Source organism: Colletotrichum higginsianum (assembly GCF_001672515.1).
Source record: "Colletotrichum higginsianum IMI 349063 chromosome 7 map unlocalized unitig_7, whole genome shotgun sequence".
Lineage (NCBI taxonomy): Eukaryota > Fungi > Ascomycota > Sordariomycetes > Glomerellales > Glomerellaceae > Colletotrichum > Colletotrichum higginsianum.
This window is the reverse complement of record NW_017263917.1, coordinates 1,523,169-1,540,612: the sequence shown is the minus strand read 5'-3', so window position 1 is coordinate 1,540,612 and position 17,444 is coordinate 1,523,169. Positions and strand designations below refer to the sequence as shown.

General features: G+C 52.6%; 4 protein-coding genes across 4 annotated transcripts; 3 read left to right on the top strand and 1 right to left on the bottom strand.

Moving 5' to 3' along the window:
* Positions 1-9,605: 9,605 nt before the first annotated feature.
* CH63R_10151 (uncharacterized protein) lies at positions 9,606-10,479 on the bottom strand (the record flags this gene model as incomplete). The annotated part of the gene is made up of 2 exons (XM_018305125.1): positions 9,606-10,352; positions 10,408-10,479. 2 exons carry the CDS (start codon positions 10,477-10,479, stop codon positions 9,606-9,608), a joined length of 819 nt encoding a protein of 272 aa, XP_018154549.1.
* Positions 10,480-13,745: 3,266 nt separating this feature from the next.
* Positions 13,746-15,341, top strand: CH63R_10150 (uncharacterized protein; the record flags this gene model as incomplete). Its single annotated transcript, XM_018305124.1, has 2 exons — positions 13,746-13,897; positions 14,570-15,341. The coding sequence occupies 2 exons, from the start codon at positions 13,746-13,748 to the stop codon at positions 15,339-15,341; spliced, it is 924 nt and encodes a 307-aa protein (XP_018154548.1).
* Positions 15,342-16,187: 846 nt separating this feature from the next.
* On the top strand, positions 16,188-16,544 carry CH63R_10149 (uncharacterized protein; the record flags this gene model as incomplete). The annotated part of the gene is made up of 2 exons (XM_018305123.1): positions 16,188-16,357; positions 16,508-16,544. 2 exons carry the CDS (start codon positions 16,188-16,190, stop codon positions 16,542-16,544), a joined length of 207 nt encoding a protein of 68 aa, XP_018154547.1.
* Positions 16,545-16,656: 112 nt separating this feature from the next.
* CH63R_10148 (uncharacterized protein) lies at positions 16,657-16,953 on the top strand (the record flags this gene model as incomplete). The annotated part of the gene is made up of 2 exons (XM_018305122.1): positions 16,657-16,832; positions 16,896-16,953. 2 exons carry the CDS (start codon positions 16,657-16,659, stop codon positions 16,951-16,953), a joined length of 234 nt encoding a protein of 77 aa, XP_018154546.1.
* Between the last annotated feature and the right edge of the window lie 491 nt (positions 16,954-17,444).

Sequence of the window (17,444 nt, the reverse complement as noted above, 5' to 3'; positions counted from 1 at the left end):
TGGTGCTACGGTTGCTAGTCGCCCCGTTGTACTCTGGCGCGACTTGAATTCACGAGACAGCTCTTTTGATTCTTGATTTCCAGCGAGTTGCCGATAAGGAGTAGGTCAGGAAAAGAAAGAAGAAGAAAGGTCGGGGAGATGGCGTGTTGAAGACGGTTACAGTCTGTCGGGACGCATTGGACGGGGGAGGGGGGAGGGGGGAGGGAAACGGTATAGATGGAGATAGATGGTGCGGAGCGATTCAGTTGTCTCTGGTCAAAATGATGTTGAACGGATAGAGAAATCTCACTTGGGATAAGCACCTTCGAGGGGAGATGTCCTGGCGCTTCTCCTGCAGGAAATGTCTGCTAGTGTGCGACACAGGTCGTACACGAGAACGGGTTTATTGCAGACGACGGAAAGGAAAAGAAAAGGGAAGGAATCCAAAGAGACGATGGAGAATAAGAGAGGCTGCCGCTCGAAGGGGGTGTGGACGGGGTGTGACTGAGCCAAATAGCAAGAGAGTCGACCAACATGGAGCATGGCGCCTAAGCCTATGAGCTGACCTGTCACTGGACGATCAGTATTGACCATAAGATTAGAGCCTCTCGCTGAACGGTAGAGAAACATGGCGAGCGGATACAGTCCGGCTCATCTGGACAAGCCAAGGCCCTGCATGGATGATGGCTCTGAAAACCAGACTGGGGTGCTTGTCTTCGAGGGCCCTGTCAAGCCAGTCGAAGGGTGCTCCGCAGGGTGTACAGGGTGCAAGCCACCGCGTGCCGAGAGGTCAGAATTGGGGTATATGCAGCAGGACGAGGGGGTAGTGGTATGGTGGAGAGGGTTGAGTAGAATGGAGCGGCCTGGTTGGGTAAGCCGTCAAGCATTGAGGCAAGCCGAGTGTGTCTCCAACCGGGCAGTACATCAATATTTTGCCATAATTAGGCCCCGGGCCTCTTGTTGCGTGGTGACAATACATCTTTCCTCTCGCGAAACTCATGCTTGCCATCGGTATGCCGCTGGCCTGCTGCTTGTTCTCGCATTACTTGCTTGTCCTGCTTGCATTCGTGCGCGCGACGACAATAATACCAACCTATCAAGTAGAGCTGAGCCAGCGGTCGCTCGCTCAACTTGTCTTGACATACCCCTGTCTTTCTGTTGATAATGGCCAGTCTATCGAGACAACGAAAGACCAGATGAAGACCGAATCGTTCGGTCTATGAATCGCAATGATGTCTGCTCGGCGGCTGCTCTACAGCAAGCCTGTCTCGCTTTGGATGTTCCAGCTCCGCTTTCCCCTGATGGGTTGACTTTGCCACACTGTATTGAGGCAGTGACCAACTGAAGGAGGCACCGCATAGATCATTAATAATGAGGGGCGCCAAAGGTGCCTTACAGACAGGGCCGCTGTGGAATGTCAAATGTGCCGTGTGTGCACAGAGGGATATGTATCGCATGACTCCCCTCTTTTCGTTGGTATTCACGGTGGTGAATCCTGGCACAAACCGGCCTGATTCGCCCCCTCGGGCATGGTTACTTGTCGTCTCGAACGAGCTCGTTAACAGGCTCGAGAGCCTATCGAAGACATGGAAAGCAGTCTGGTATAGGCATGGCCGAAAAGGACAAGGCGGCGGTAAGTGATGAAAATAGTGTGGTTGGGGAGGGAAGATGTGAAGCACCTGGTCGACAGCGGGTGACAGGAAAAGAGAGAAAGCAGAGGAGAGGTGGAAGTCGGGGAAGGAGGAGAAGACTGGTGAACAGGGAGCAGGGAGCAGGGGTCGAACAATCTACGCGCCGAGAAAAGAGTGATGGCGCCTACGGAACTTGCATGGGGCCAATCCGGAGCCGCAGGTGCCTTGTGTTCAGCAGGTGCATTACAGGGGACCCATGTCGGCGTCGTTGACTGGTTCATCTCTTTTTACCTCCCGTTGGGATGCTCCACATTAATCCACCCAACGGTAGTCTATACGAACCGGCATCCGCTTTTTCATCCGCCCGGCGGCAAACCTCAAGGTATACACTACTTCTGCCTCTGTCTGTGCCACCTCTTGGTCCTCTTCAACCTCACCTCATGAAATGTGAGTGACAGACACACTGACGACGAACGGCGAAATAGTTAAGCCTCTCTGCTTAATTGCTTCTTTCCCTCGGGCCGATCACGGTAGGTCTACGCGAATTTCACTTGCTGAATTACTGATTCGCAGTTCGTCGGCCATCCCTACACTGACAAGATACCTACGTATCCCTACGTCGTACCTCTCCCATTATAAATGCCATTTTATCTCAGCTCACTCACACGAACACACCCCTTTTGGCCATTGATATCGGCTTTAGGAACACTTTCCTCAGTCCTAGTCCTTAGTCGACTTACTTCCATCGTCCCGGGGCCTCGACTCGGACGCCAGCCGTCCTCATCCTTCGGCGTCGCCTCTGCCGGCGCGGGGCTGGAACCATACTCCGCTGACCGGCATACAAAAGGCCACCATCCATCAGCGATCCCTACATCCGCTTAAAGCTCGTAACTCTGGCCCTTACCCTGGCGACGTGCAATGGCTCTCTCCAATGATTACCAACTGCATCTGCGGCCTCAAGAGTCCAGGTCCGACAAACAAGGCACGTCCAGGGTCTGGGGCTGCAGCAGTACTGCATCTGCCCGCCGTTGACTGTGTATGCTCGCGGGCCGATCACTGCCACGTTGAGCAACTTGCACAACACAGACACCCCCGCCAACTTGAGCTGTATCATTTAGAGCTTTGGCTGGCTAGAGATGGTGTCTGTTCAACGTATCTACAATTGTGGGCACTTAACCACCATCGAGGTCTATCGTAATATCCCACCGACACAATGAGACGCATTGCATTACATACTTGGTTCGACAAGCCAAAGGAGCGGGCTTCGATGCACCTGTGGACCGTTTCGTTGGCCTGTTGCTCCAAATTCATCATTCACACCCATTCAAGTCAATGGTTCTGGCCTGGCCACTTTTTGGACGTCAGATACCAGTCCCAAGTCGATGCCCCTGAAAAGCCATTTGATGAAAGCCCAATGACACGGTCAGCCGGGACAGCATCGCCAATTGTGATCCTTCATCGACCGCTAATACAAGCTCATATTGCCCCCATGTTCAGCGCGGAACCTCACCAGTCTCTTCCCCGTGCATGGTCGAAGCACGGATTAAGGTATGGCTGCATATTGAGAGCAAGGTTTAACCCACGGCCGCCTCACTCTTGAGCCAGTGCCTGAACCAGTTGCTGAGTTGATACCGCAAGCGCAAGATATCTAACGTGCCCCCCCTCCCTCTCTCTCTGACACGTCCGTGATGCTACTCCGGAACGGGTGGTCAGTTCCCCCGATGCAACCATCTTGTTTCCCGTGCCTCACACACTTCTTTCGCCAACTGGTTGCTTGGTGGGTAAGCTCGTTTTCTGGGTCATAGTCCCCCAAAATGTCAATTATTTTCGACGAGTTCGGCATGTACGCAGTGCCTGACGTTTCGCATGATGCTGTCTTACTGCTGCTACATCGGGGGGTGGCCAACTAACCTAAACAGACATTTTGATGACACAATTCATCGGTTATAGTTTTTTGGGTTCAGGACGTACAGCCGGCGCAGCGGCCGCACTCTGGGCAACGCCTTCGACCTACTAACCCGGTTGTCAGTGGCGCCTGGTTGGCGTGCAAGATCATAACTTCATTGGGGCTGGAATGCATCTACAATGCCAACTGGGAACATCTTCCACGGGGGGGGGGAGGGTGTGAATGCCAGACGCCACGATGTGTACGAGCATTCTGACAGTCTGGTCGAGCCGCAAACAGGCCCGACGTTCTGCCCAGCTGCAACCCGATGGGAGTGATTGTTTAATGAATCCCGAGTTGAGCTCAACAACCAGCAGACTCTGCAACACTTCCAATTGCTTCCAATGGTTTGATGGGCACATCTCTATTATCCCTGCCATGTCGCACATCACCTTGCCCCGGGAGCAGGGGTGGTTGCTTTGCCGTTGGGCTAACTTTTTTGGTTGCCTTGTCCATTTATCGTTTTTTGTCGAATTTCCGATTTAAATACCGGGTACGATCCTTTAACCAGTAATCAAGGGTGGGATGGGTGCTGATAACATTGGTTCTTGAGTAGACTTTCGTCAGCTATAATATTGCTCATTCAGTTCCTCCCTCACCTTTGTTTGGCTCATACTTCGGGACAACAATCAACCAAAACTCAATGATCGACGTCCATCACACGAGTTCGAGACCCAGCACTTATTGTCGGGTTCCTGGCCTTGTCAATAGGATCTAGTCGCACTGCTTCATCGAACTAGCGTTTCGCGGCTGCTTACTTCACGCACCTCGATGCAACGGTAATATTCATGCTCGGAGCATTGCATGAGGTGTGGCCAACCTCAACCTGCGCATTAGAAACTTGCATAGTGATAATGAGCGAAGTGTGGTATTTCCCTACTCAAGGAAAAGATAGATCTCAGAAAGGTCAGGCCAAGGTGCATGTAATTCACTGACTCGGGTTCTCATCACATTTCATCTCAGGACGTACCACGGTCGCAATTCGCATTGAAGAAGTGCCTTTTGGGAAGCCATCGCCAGGGACCCTGGATGCTTGGCAGCTGTCGCCCCACGTACTGCTGCTCCATCTTACATTCGATCGCTCAGATCAACGTCGGGATCTCAGAGGCCTGAAGCAGCCGAGAAATGTTGAGGGCCAACCGGCAACTTGTGCCTTGCGACTGGCGGATTAACCACGACGCTTCCGTAGGCATCACGGCATCTGCGTCTCTCATGCGGCCCTTAGCGAAAGGCACGCAGGTACGTTGCCAACTCGCGTTGCTCAGGTCGACAGCCGTCACTGTTTTTGCTGAGTTTACCCTCTGGAAAGATCATGACAACTCAATACGTCGATCGTTCCCAGACGTTTTGGACTTCACAGACACCAATGCCACCTGGGCATAGCGAGAGCCTATGGGGAGACACAGCATTATAATATGACACCAGATTCGAGGATACCGCGCAACCCGCCAACTAATAATTGATCCCGGGACCACAGAGTTGCCGTGCGACGAATCAGGGGCTGCTGTGCCGCTTTGGCGTCGCCATTGGCGGTCAGCCGGCCCTCGCATACGGAACGACTGTCGCAGAATCGTGGACAACTGGTCCTCGTGAACGCTCTTTTTGGAATTGAAATCATCCACTCATATTCACCCTCAGGGGATGAAAGCTATCCTTGAGGAGCTCCTCGTTTTCTGCTTTGTGACAATAGTAGGTTGCCAGGTTCCTTTTCCGGTCGGAAATTCCATGTCCCGTGACAGCAAAACGATGCAGCCTGGTCTGGGCCTCTCTGCGTACGAATGGACTGAAGGTTGCCTGCTCAACCATCACCAAGGTGGTGTTCAAGGAGCCTCATTCTTGGGCATCGATTGGGACACTCATCCCATCTCAGTAGATGAGTAGCTAACTAACTCGTGGCAGCGCGGAAGCCGCGCCGTGAAGGAGGAATCTGTCAGGCTCTCGCTTACCCCTGTGCCGTCCTCGGTTTAAACGGCTAGTGGAGCAACGATTTGGACCGACCTCATTCTGACATTCAGAAAGGATCGAAAAGGACATGCCCGCGGCATCGTATCAACTGGAACCTGGTCCTATTAGGCAGTCCGCAGGGGCAAAAACATGAATGGAGATCCCGGCTTCACTTCTCCCTCCCCAGTAAACCCGTCCGATCACATCTGACTGCAGCTCCCACCCCATCTGCAGGAGATCATCACCGCCGAGTGAATCCTTGCTCGTCCCGTCACACCTCGGTGCACCCACTCCTGGTTTTCACCTTCTGCTATGACCAGCCGACAAACGTACCAAGATCGGACGTCCGACCCTCCTTTCCTACCACACTTGGACGTTCATCATGCCGTTGGTGATGTGAGAAGAAAATCGGCATGGCCGTGTTGCGCTAATACCCTATGGACCCCTGGGAAGGGAAGCCAGCCGCCGTGCCGCCCTTCAACCCGCATCTGGTTTAGGCGCGTGTGATTCAAACGGCGCTATCTGTGACTCGTGGGCGCCCCCCCGGGCCCACCACCCCCCGTTTACGGCCGGCACGAGCCACGGCCTACGAGTGAAGAGGCAAACATCCGCTAGCGACGAGGGCGCTAGGCTAGCCCTTCGTGCGCGCACGGGGCGACGCCGAAGGGGTCCTGCTGAAAGATGATGGAAGAGATCGCTGCGTGACGACGGGAGGGGAGACGGACCGGGGTGCGAGCGTTGGTTTTTAGATGTGATGGAAGTATTCGGGCGTTGTTGGTGGCGTTTGGGGGCTTGACTGACTTACATAAGTTGAGTCTCGGGAAACCGTCTGCACGGCCGCTAATCCTATCGTATTGCGATGTTGGTTTCGGCGGAATGCGTCTACTTTGTTTGGGGGGGGGGGGGGGGGGGGTCCTGGAAGGGAGCTGAGGAAATCGAGGTGGCTGGGAATATGCTCGCCTCGATGCGAACAACGATTGAGAACCGCGCAACGTTCTCGGCAGCGACGAAAAGGGAGAAAACCAAAAAAAAGAAGACCACGGCAAGAGTTTCGAATGGAAGCGCTGAGCAGCACAGCGGTGAGCGCAACGAGCGACGTAATGCATGTTTTTTTTGTGGTCATGTGCCCTCGTAGCGAGTACAGCCAACGTACTTATGAGGCGGGGAGGTTCTTTCGGGCTGGGGCGCGGGCGGTTGGAGCTGGCCGGGGGCGAGAAAAGAAAGCGATGATTCGCCTGCGAAAAGACTTTGTGCCACGACGGAGGGGGACTTCATCAATTGCACCTTGGTTTCCTTTTTCGTGGTGTAAGTATGTGGAGGTTGAGCTGTCTGACCTCCCCCTAGTCGTTGATGGGCACGTGGTCTTGTGCGACCTGCACAACGGGAGGGGAGATGCAAGTCGCAAATGTCGGAATGGATGCTCGTGGGGGGAAAGGGGGGGGGGCTGGAGGCCGATGAGCAATTCGTCTCCGCCATGCTCCTGTGCCTGAAAGACATGTGCTGGTTTGCCGGTCTGGCTCTGATGCCCGAAAGCGGCGATCTTGGTGTAAGTGAAGTGGTATTTGATGTCTCACCTTGGCTTTCTGGAAGCGCCGTGGGGACCGATGACGATGGGGGTGGTATTGGGAGTTTGCGATGTCGGTGTGGTTTTTAGGCGCAGGTGCGTATGCAGAGCCAGCGAAGCAGGAGTCGGTAAAGACGTGCGATCTCGTATTCGAAGTCGGTCAGTCGAACTTTGGCGTCGGTGCCTGTGTTCGAGAGGTTCTCACACGTCTAGCCATGTTGAAGCGTCGAAACAGCTCTCATCGATCGTGAGGAGGTGCCTATTCAACTCCCGGCCCAGCTTATACACGCATCCATAAATTGCCTTGCAGTTATGCACAAGGTGCAGCATGATACACCTATTCCGATGCTCATGCCGGCACAGAGGTGGGAACGCCCGTCCCCGGCTCACTGCCCGGACTGCCGGGTCTCCACTCTGCTTCCCGTTCCGGGGTGTGCGGGCCCGGAAGGGTCTCAGACAGGACCCGCCCCGCCGGTACCAACAGCCTGGGGCTTGTTTCGACGACACACCTCGGGGCTGTGGAGATTGATCTGGAAACTAATCGTCTGGTATCAAATAGAATCCAGCGGAAGCTACAATACCTGTTGATCACGTCTATCGAGGTTTTGGTCCAATGCTAGCTTGCAACTGCCACAGATATTCACCGCATTGGGTACAACAACACGGTAAATGTAGTGAGTATTGAAAGAAGCCACAAGTCTGTTAATGGAGGCTCATCTTGAGTTCGATCGTCTCTCAGAACCAAACTAAGTCTCCGAGGACTACAGTTGTTGCTAACGAACTCGACAACGCTCAAGAGATACAGCGTTTCCAGAGACGTCTATGAACTTTGAGACAAGATGACATGCCTACAATGACGAATTCAACCAAAATTGACTCACAAGGATGGCGTTATACGCGAGCTTCCACTACGTCAAAACATAGTAGAAGCAACACTGTGTCTTTGATTTAGTGTATCGTAGTTTGGAAAGTAAATTTCCAAACACGGAGACTCATAGTCGCCATCCTGGAGTGGTTTGGACTGTATTTTGGTAACTACGTCAACGTCAACCTCAATAAAGTTGCTGTCGGCGCTGGCATGGCACAAAAAAGTGGGAGAACAAGTTGAGAATACCTTCTTGTCATGCTCTCTAATTTCCATCATCACACTCCAAGCTGCGCTGTACCTTTCCATCAGCTTGAAATGCATAGGCCAACAGCACTCAGGTATACAAGATTGACAAAAACATCCCCAGGACATTAAAAGTGGCAAGGTGTGCAATCTTCATTACAGCGAGTATCCTAACTCTCAAGGGTTATGTTGGCCGTGGGCGGTCAAGTCAAATCACTGACAGGTCCACATCTCTTGGTTGTCGATTTTCAGGAGCCCGAAAACGCTTGCATGAGCGGACCCTGCCCAGGTCGGAGACAATCACATAAACTTAGCCAACTCCCCAGACTTCAAGTCTTGATAAGCAATACACGATCGCTGAGCCACGATCAAAATGCCAAAGTCGCATCAAAATGCTACGAATCAATCGAGGAATATCGATATTCGTAGAACCGCTCAATGACTATACGCCTTGCTCATAGTTTAGCTATTATAAGGTGTTTTCACAAATGTAGCATTTGACACCAGGCGGATTTCGTTCACGATAGTGTTTCCCGCAAGAACCTACTTAACCAACCCATTGCTGTCTCCTTGACTCGTCCATACATGACAGCTGATGATTAGGCTTGGGGGATTCGCTTCTGTGCGCAAGACGATAAAAGAATTCTGAACGAATTTCACTCCAGAGGAAGGGGCCGCAAGGCTAATAGTACGACAAAACTCAAGTCGCTGCCATGGTGGCTTGTCTGGTAGCATGTTATGGAACTCGCTGACTTATGAGCTGGCCTCTCGGGATGCTGAAGAGGCATACAAGAGGTTCTGCAGTCTTTTCGAGGGAGCCTGATTCAGTGGACCAGAGTGTGGTTTTGGCAGGGTTGGGTTCATCGTTGAATAAACTACTGCAAAGGAGGGGTGATACGACAAGCCCGACTCCAGCCACCGACTCCTTTCAGAAGCTCAAGATGTTACAAAGCTTTTGGGATAAACCTGCAGCAACACGAACCTAACTGTCTGCATTTTTGAGGCTATAAAACAACGGCCGAGCGCCAATAAAGAGCACACGTCAAACGGGAGTAGACAACTCATCATCGAAATCATCATTGTATGTCTTTGAAGAGAAAAGGGGTAAAAGACTCTAAAGGCCTCTCCCTTTCTACCGGGAGAGCGCCATAACATTCTAGGCCAAAGCCAGAAAACCAAACGCCGTCCAGGTGTGCGTTACATCATTAGTACATCCATCTCGCAATCCAAACGCGGGGATGGGGGAGGGAAGTGACCGGCACAAGAAACAATAGAGGGGGAGAGAGATAGAGAGAAAGAGTCGGTACGTGAGAGAGAAATTCCAGCAGTTAAGTGAGACAACCAATTTTCCCAACCTGGACCCCGACTTCGTATAAGATGGCCCTCCCCATCTCCGAATATTTGACATCGTCTCCTAGCTTCTTTCATCGACTAAAGGTGAAAGTGAGCGTCCCAGTTCTCGTTCTTGATGTTCATGTGTTCAGGCATTAGGGAGCCAAGCGCAGGCGACCCGTGAATGTCGTTCGTATGCCCCTGGACATGCTGGTGGTCGCACATGGCACCGACGCCGAACCCCTCGATATCGTACGCGGCGTCGAAAGCGGAGTAGATGGGGCTCGGAGCCCATGTGTTATGGTCATGCGCGTTCTGGTGGTGATCATGGTCGTGGGCACAGGACATGGCTTGAGGGAGATCGAAGGCAGGGTGAGCGCTCATGAGGCTGGCGGACGGGCTGAATTGCAGGTTGTGAGGTGCCGAGAACATGTCGTCGCTGCAGGGCGTGAGCATTCTCGATTGGAAGACCGGTTGGCATTCCGGAGCGGTGGGTGATGCCATGGAGGTTGGCGTGAACTGTTGCCGGTATGGGGGTTGGCTGTGTTCCTGCTTGACCTTGACAGGAGACCTGGGGCGAGCCTCGGCGTGGCGGCGAAGTGACTCGAGCGTCCCTGGTTCCGGCTTGACCCGCTCGTTCCCTGAATCCTCCTCTCTCTTGTGTGGTGGCTTTTGCTCCTTTTTAGTTTTGGTAACGCGATTCTTGTTCGCGGTGGCCCTGTTGCGCTTTTGGGGCTCGAGACCCAGCATCGCCGAGCGGAAACGAGAGTATCTCATGCGGGCGGCATGGCCGTTGGTGATGGGCTGTGCCAGTATCGGGTCATGGGCAACGGCATTCCAGTCAATCTAGACACTCAAGGTAAGCTGAGGTTCGAGGCAAATTGCCATCGTAAAAACTCACATCCTTCAAGTTCTTCTGTTTCAAGATAGCGAAGAGAAACCTCGTCATCTGGTTGTCTGTGGCGGACGACATGCTGGGTCCGTCGAACGGTCTGCCGTCTCAAGTTGCGCAAGCTTTGAGATGAAAGTAAATGTCGATGATGAGACTGGTGACCTCGAGGAAGAGAACCAATATGAAGTGCACAGCGATGGATGCAGAAGCTTTGGCTCAACCCAAACATCCAGCACGCAACAGGCAGATGTGGAGGTGAAATGAAGGAAATGAGTCACTGTGAAGATTGGTGAGGCAAGACGAGGCCCAGATATATGGCAGCCAAGTCAGCAGGTTGCGTTCTAGAAATGGTGCAACCACCAGAGGCGATACCCAGTCACCTATTGGTGTGGAAGTCAATGAAGGCGAGGCGGACAAAAGAGGCAGACAAGGAGGGAGTCGCCAGAAGTCAGCACAACGACCCCGGGACATCAGCAGTAGTTATAGGTGCTTTGGAGGGCCTTGGACTACGGAGCTAAAGGGGATGGGATATGCAAGTCGGCTTGATGCTGCCCCCCTAGACCGAACTCGATGGGGCAGGCCGTGGCAGCTGTGGAGAGACGGAAGCGCAGCGGAGCTGGATTGGTACGGGCACAGTATGAGAAAATAAAAAGAAGGAAAAAAAAAGGCGAAGGAAGATGCTTTCAGGGCAGGCGCCGCGGCGCTTGGGCCGACATTTTATTGAGGTGTAAAAGTGGCAAAGCCCTTGGTTGAGACAAGGAATCAAAATAGTTCCTTGTTGCCTGGAGTTACGGCCAGGCTTTGACGGGGACACATGTCCTTGAGGAGGGGGTGTGTGACGTTTATGGAGGGGGTGGAGAGGTAGAGGTGCATGTGCATGGCATCCACCCTTGAACTGGATGGACGGTTTGAAGTTTTGATGGCAGCTTAGCCGAGCACTGATGAAATGGTGGAGGGGTGCTGTGAGAGACAGAGAGAGAGGGAGAGAGAGAGTCGAGGTAGCGTGGGTGTGTCGCGGCGCGGGGCCGTGTCATCTCTCATTCGCGTAAAGTGGTTTCAAATTCCCTGGCTTTTCCTAGTGGTTTTTTGGGGAAGATCCTTGCTCGCCGCCCTGCCTTCAGCCGGCAAGATGGAGTAGGACTTGACTCTACCTGACGAATAAAGGTTCAAGCGGAAGACCCGGAATCGCAAGGCGTCCCAGGCTAGCGTGCTCACTGACATGCAACCACTAATTGATATCTGCCATTTGCACTCGCAGGCAGAATTGACTCGTCAATGAGCATACGCAACTTTTGCGAAGCTGGGGCGAGATTTTTTTCCTGAGTCGGTGAAATGGGCCACCTCAACGCGAGATCCAGGAACGCCCAGCGCACCACCCGCAAACGGAACAGGGGTCTTGATGGCATGAGACGGAAGCGCGACATGGAGTGTGTGACTCACCTCTCGATTAGTGTAGCTTTGGAAATGGAGGTGGTTGGGGCGATTGGCTATGTCCATGTTGCAGCATCCAGTTCGCGCACTATTCATTGGCGGCCCTCCCGCATCGAGTCGTCAAACAGACTTGGGCCGCCTCTAATCGACGAACGTACCTCTGACAACGCATGATGCCAGCTGACACGTATGATAAACCTGGATTGCGATGCGAGAAAAAAAATCCAGGGGGGAGGGGGCTGACCCTGTGCCTGAGAGGGTGTTCTGCTAAGGAAGGATTGTTGGGACTTGCGGCGACGGACGGCTGCGATGCAAGTTACGGCGATTGATGGCAAACAGAGTTCGAGCCTCTTGGTCCAATTTAGTTTACCCCCTGGACTCGCAGCTCAGTCAATCATAGTGTCGTAATTTCAATCCCGTGTCTGGAACACATGTCGTATGCTGTATGCTGGTGATGTGAGCGGGCGAGGGGAGGGGTCAATGGAGATAACGGGCCATTCTGGCAATTGAACGGCTAGATAGCCATTTGACCAGTAAAAGCGCTTTGAAGATCTGGTAAAATTGTAGAAAAGTACAAAAATGTGTTTTGGTGCTCTCAAAAGGGAGTTTATACTGCAAAACGGCCTCATTTTTATCGAGGGGACACGCGGTGAAGTTGGTGGGATGAGGTGAGGTGGTTGGAAGACGCGTTCTCGCGAACTTTGGGAGGGGCACCGTGCGACCGAGTTTTCGCCAGCTTTCCACGAAACCACGTGATGGGACAGACTGGTGCACCGCCCAAAGTGCGGGCCCGCAGGTGCTGCCTGAGGTCTGACCGCATCGGTTCTCCACACCAACCTTAGGCTGTTCAAGCTATGGGACCGGACGCTAAAAGCAGCGCTGTCAGGGGAGGGGCCCTGGATAAGCACTGAAGGCCCCCCCGGCGGAATTGGGACCAGCTTCGGTGCAGATCACGTAGTTGACCAGGCGAGATCAAGAAAATGAATGATCCTATGTCGCTGGCCTGCTTGTTCGGGTTGTTGCAGGCTCTCTCAAGTTCGCAATTGTTGCCAAATCTTGCCGATATCTGCACCACGGCTCGAGGCGCATGCGAGTCGGCGTGCACCATGGGTACGTTCCGAGGCCAACGTTGACATCCCTTGGACCACCAGCATGAGCATCGGGCGTGATGTCTTACAACCAGGTACTTGACAGACACGTTGCCTTATTCTACATTTCATTTCGTATCTATAATCAACATGTCGCAAACTCTTTCGTTCCCTCGCCAGAAGAGCAAAATGAGACGAGTAAAGGTGGAAGGCTGTCAGATCTCAAGCCTCAGCGTTGCTTCGGTACGAAATACAAAGTCAACAGCACCAATCGAAATCGTGACATGTCACGGCCAGCCAGCCCGCTGAGAGCTATTTAGTTCGGCCAATGATGTGACTGTGTTGGTACCCGCTAGAACCGCCATCCTAGTGCTGCTACACGGTTAAACTTCGGGGAGTCTAGACACTCTTCAAGGAAATGGCATCCCACCACGGTTCCACCAATGTGTCTTTGGACCTTACAATATCGAGACACAGATTCTGTCTGTAACGAAATTGTTCATTCAAAGAGCTTCAAATAAACATGAAATTCTATCGGAATACAGAACATCTTTTTTCTTTTTGGTTGAGCTCAAAAAGCGCTTGCAGCAAGTGCATACGAAGCGGCCTATTTCTCGGCAAAATGTTGAACCGGTCCGAGACCACACTTTGCTCCAGTGTTTCCCCTCGAATGGAGACTCGAGGGACGAACACTTCCGGTGCGGTCGTCAGCACACTACCAATTTCTCGTCTTCCACCGTGTAGACACCTTCGAGCCCATCCACTTTCAATTGTATAAGTCGCGATTATCATCGTCGCATACATCCGATCCTCTCCGTTACCGTCACTATGAACAAAAATTGGAATGATAGGGCCGACAAGGACCTTTTCTTCACTATCCTCTCCGTCAAGAACATTGGCGTCATCAGCGGCTCGGAATGGACCACCATCGGCAACCACATGCGCACCCTGGGTTATGGCTTTACCAACGAGGGTTGTAGGTACGTTTGCCATTTACATCAGTGTCTTTCATACTTTCCCGCCCGTCCAGCACCGGTCCGACCGGCACCCGGGCGACACCACATTGTCCGCAAAGGAGGCGTTTATCGTTCTCGGCGCACTTGCGCGCACTGTCCTTCTTGATCTGTATTGTCACTACCTTTGCCTTTTCCCCAAGCGTCCTTGTGTCTATAACACTTCCAATTCCACTTGCTGGCCATGTCTACCGTTAAGCAAATCGCGAGTAAGATGAAGACGAATTGGGGGAGAACGCAACGGAGTATTATAACCCTCGTTTCCTCAAGGAATCTTTTTATCTTTTTTTTTTAATCTGGTTATAGGTGCAATCAGGGTCCTTCTCTCATCTCTCTTATATCTCTTGCTATCTTCTACTTCCTTCGCATGCACCGCGGTAATCACTTTGTGGGTGTCGAGGAAAGTTGACGGGAGCCGAAGTTTCGCTCTCTGGTCCGTTTGTCATCTTTGTGCCACTTTAACGAACCTCGGACGCCACTTCTTGTATAAACAGATGCGAGACAACTCCTGCCAGCTGTCTGGGCGGGGTCAGTGTTGCCCACAACGTTTTGCACTTACCACTCAACCTCGTTTGATGCCCTTAATAATCTGATCATGGGTACCTATGCTATATCTCGATAGCGGCTAACATCCCATAGGCAACACTTCCAAGGTCTTCGTCGCGCTCAGCACAAGGCCGAGACCAGTGGGAGCCCGGACAGCTCTCGGAAGGTTGATCCTACTTTGAACCCGATTACTCGACGTCCTGGTCCAGGTCGTGGAAGGCCCAAAAAGCAGCCTCAGCAACCTGCGCCGATGTCGATTCCTGCTCTTCCTGGTCAAACTAGTCAACTGGGCCAACCCGGTCAACCCGGTCAGTTTGGGCCTGCCCAAGAATTTCACGACAGTCAAATCTCTCTTCCAGAACAGGCCGATGATCAGGCCGATGATCAGCCCGAACACCAGCCAGAACACCAGCCCGAACAACAAGCCGATCATAAACAGGACAGCCAACAAGACCATCAGCCCGAGCATCAGCCCGAACATCAGCTCGACCATCAGCTTGATCACCAGCCTGGCCACCAGCACGATCATGAGCAGTCAATACAAGAAGACCAGTCCCATGAACAGCCGCCCGCAATGCCCGATGGCCTTGATGCGTTGCCAGAATCCTTGGATCTCCCTCTTAAGGAGGACTCACTCGACTTGTCCCTCAAGGAAGACAACGATGACGAGCAGGATGGCCACGATGCTAAGAGAATAAAGCTCGACAACCCCCCTCAGGACCCGTCTCTTGTTGATGACGAAGCTGTATTAGCTCTGGCCGCCCACAGCGATGCCCCTTCCGTTGACGGCTACGCTTCCGAGTATCCAACAGCTGGTCTTACTGGGTCAGACTCGCACAGCTTTAGCTATGGTGGCGAGGTGTAGGAGAAAGATATGGCCCCATTGGCAGCTGCTAGTATGGTCGAGGGCCCATTCAGCGGCAATCTAAGTCAAGACTTGCCACCAGATCCACAAGGCCAGGCAAATTGACATTCCTGCCCCGTATCAGTTTTGTCAGGTCAAGGCGTTATGCATCAAAGCGGTAGCGGCATCGGAAGCGAGGTTATGAACACGATTAGGTGCTTGGAGTTCGGTTCGATTGACTATTTCCTTTTTCTCTCATAATCCAGTGTATAAAGAACTTGTCTCAGGCTGGCATTGAACGTTTGTCTCCGTCGAGATTACAAGTCTCTGACTGGAGAAGAAATACACAAGAGTCTGCTAGCCACCACACATTGTTCCGTTGCTTGAAAGTGTCTTCTCTGCCATGTCGTTTCTGCCTGCGCTTAGCATGAATAACTGCCTTCATTGACCTCTCATTCAAGCATCTGCTCTGCTCCTCCAGCCACCATAGATTGCGGGAAGGTTCCATGCTCTGTAGGCAGGTCTTCAAACTTCTTCACTCACCACCGGTTTGTGTTTCCATGAGCATCGCCGCTCAGACAGGCCGAACGGCCCCGCTACTCATACACAACACCTCCGAGACGGGCCCGGCTGCCCGGCTTCCATGACCCTCCGTGAGGCTCCGTGAAAACTTACCCGACACTGAGCAGCTTCCTTCTCCTTGTCGAGCTACTTCCTTGGAGCAGAGTATTTATATGGTCTTTCAACCCTTTCCTCCTCCAACCTTTCTCTCTCAACATCAACTTTCTGTCTATTGCAATCCTCAAAAATCGCAATACTCTCGCTCTCCAGCACCCTCATCAAGTCAATCCTAGCAATACCGCCAACATGTCTGAGAAACAGGCCATCAGCAAGTGGAACAACCCGGAGTTCCTCCACAGCCTGATGCTCGCCCTCTACGGCCAGCTCAAGGGTAACCTCAGCAAGGAGGCCAAGGACACGATCGAGGCGAAGATGCATCACGACGGCTTTGAGGATACCACCTGGGATGGCATCCGGTAAGTCGGCCTCACTTTTTTCTTGGGTTTTTTCTTTTGGCTCTTTCCTCGTTTTCTCGCGCGCCTGCCGACACGCTCTTGCACTTTGCGCGTCTGGAACCCTCTCCCATGCTCTTTCTTCCCTGCGAGACTTTCTATCGCGTTCTGCAGCCTCCGCGACCTTCACATGCCCTTTTCCCTCCTATAACTTTCCTGCTTTGCTTCTTTACCTCGCCACACCATCTCTTCCACCTTTAATTCCTCAGACTTTCGTCAAAGCTTTCCTCGCCCTCAAACACCCACAAGCGCAACATAACACAATGTCTGAAATGGCCGCTCCTGTTGGCAAGTGGGCCAACCCGGCCCTTCTCGAGGCCCTCGTGATGGGATTCTACGGAATTGCCAAGGGCGAAGGTCTTTCAAAGGAGGCAAAGGACTCGATCATCGAAAAGGTTCATCTTTGGGGCTTCACCGACATTACCTGGGAGGGTATTCGGTGCGTAATCCGACGTTGCTTGTTGTTGCCCATGTGTCCCCCCCCCTTCCCCCAAACCTCTAGTTTCAAGGCCTCTTTCTCTTTTCCCGATCGCTTCCTTCCCTTCTGTTCCGGCATCTAGATATACCACCCTCTGCTCTGCTCTCAGTTGCTCTCTCTCTCTCTCTCTCTCTTCTCCCCCTCTCTCACTCAACCGGCTAGCCCACCTTCAATCAACCTTTCTCACCTACACATCCACAACTACAATCCCAGCAAAACACACAAGTCATTGTGCAAACCACGATCAAAATGTCTCGTTCAACTATGAGATGGACTCCTGAGATTGACCAACAAATTTTGGTTGCAATGGTCAAAACATTGACCCCGAACGGCGAGCAGTACTCTGCCATCATTGAGGAGCTTCACTCCCTCGGCCACAGCTTCACGGCCTCTGCTCTCAAGTGCGCCTTCCCTTCTTCCTGTTCTCTCTTCCACCTTCCACTTCTGCCTGCAAGGCCCCATCCTTCCGAAACCATCCCACCCTCCTATACAAAACTGTTCCATCGCCCTTACATATTTCCTCCTTCTCTTCCAACTTCCACCGTTGCGCACTTTCTCCCATCGCTCTGTCGT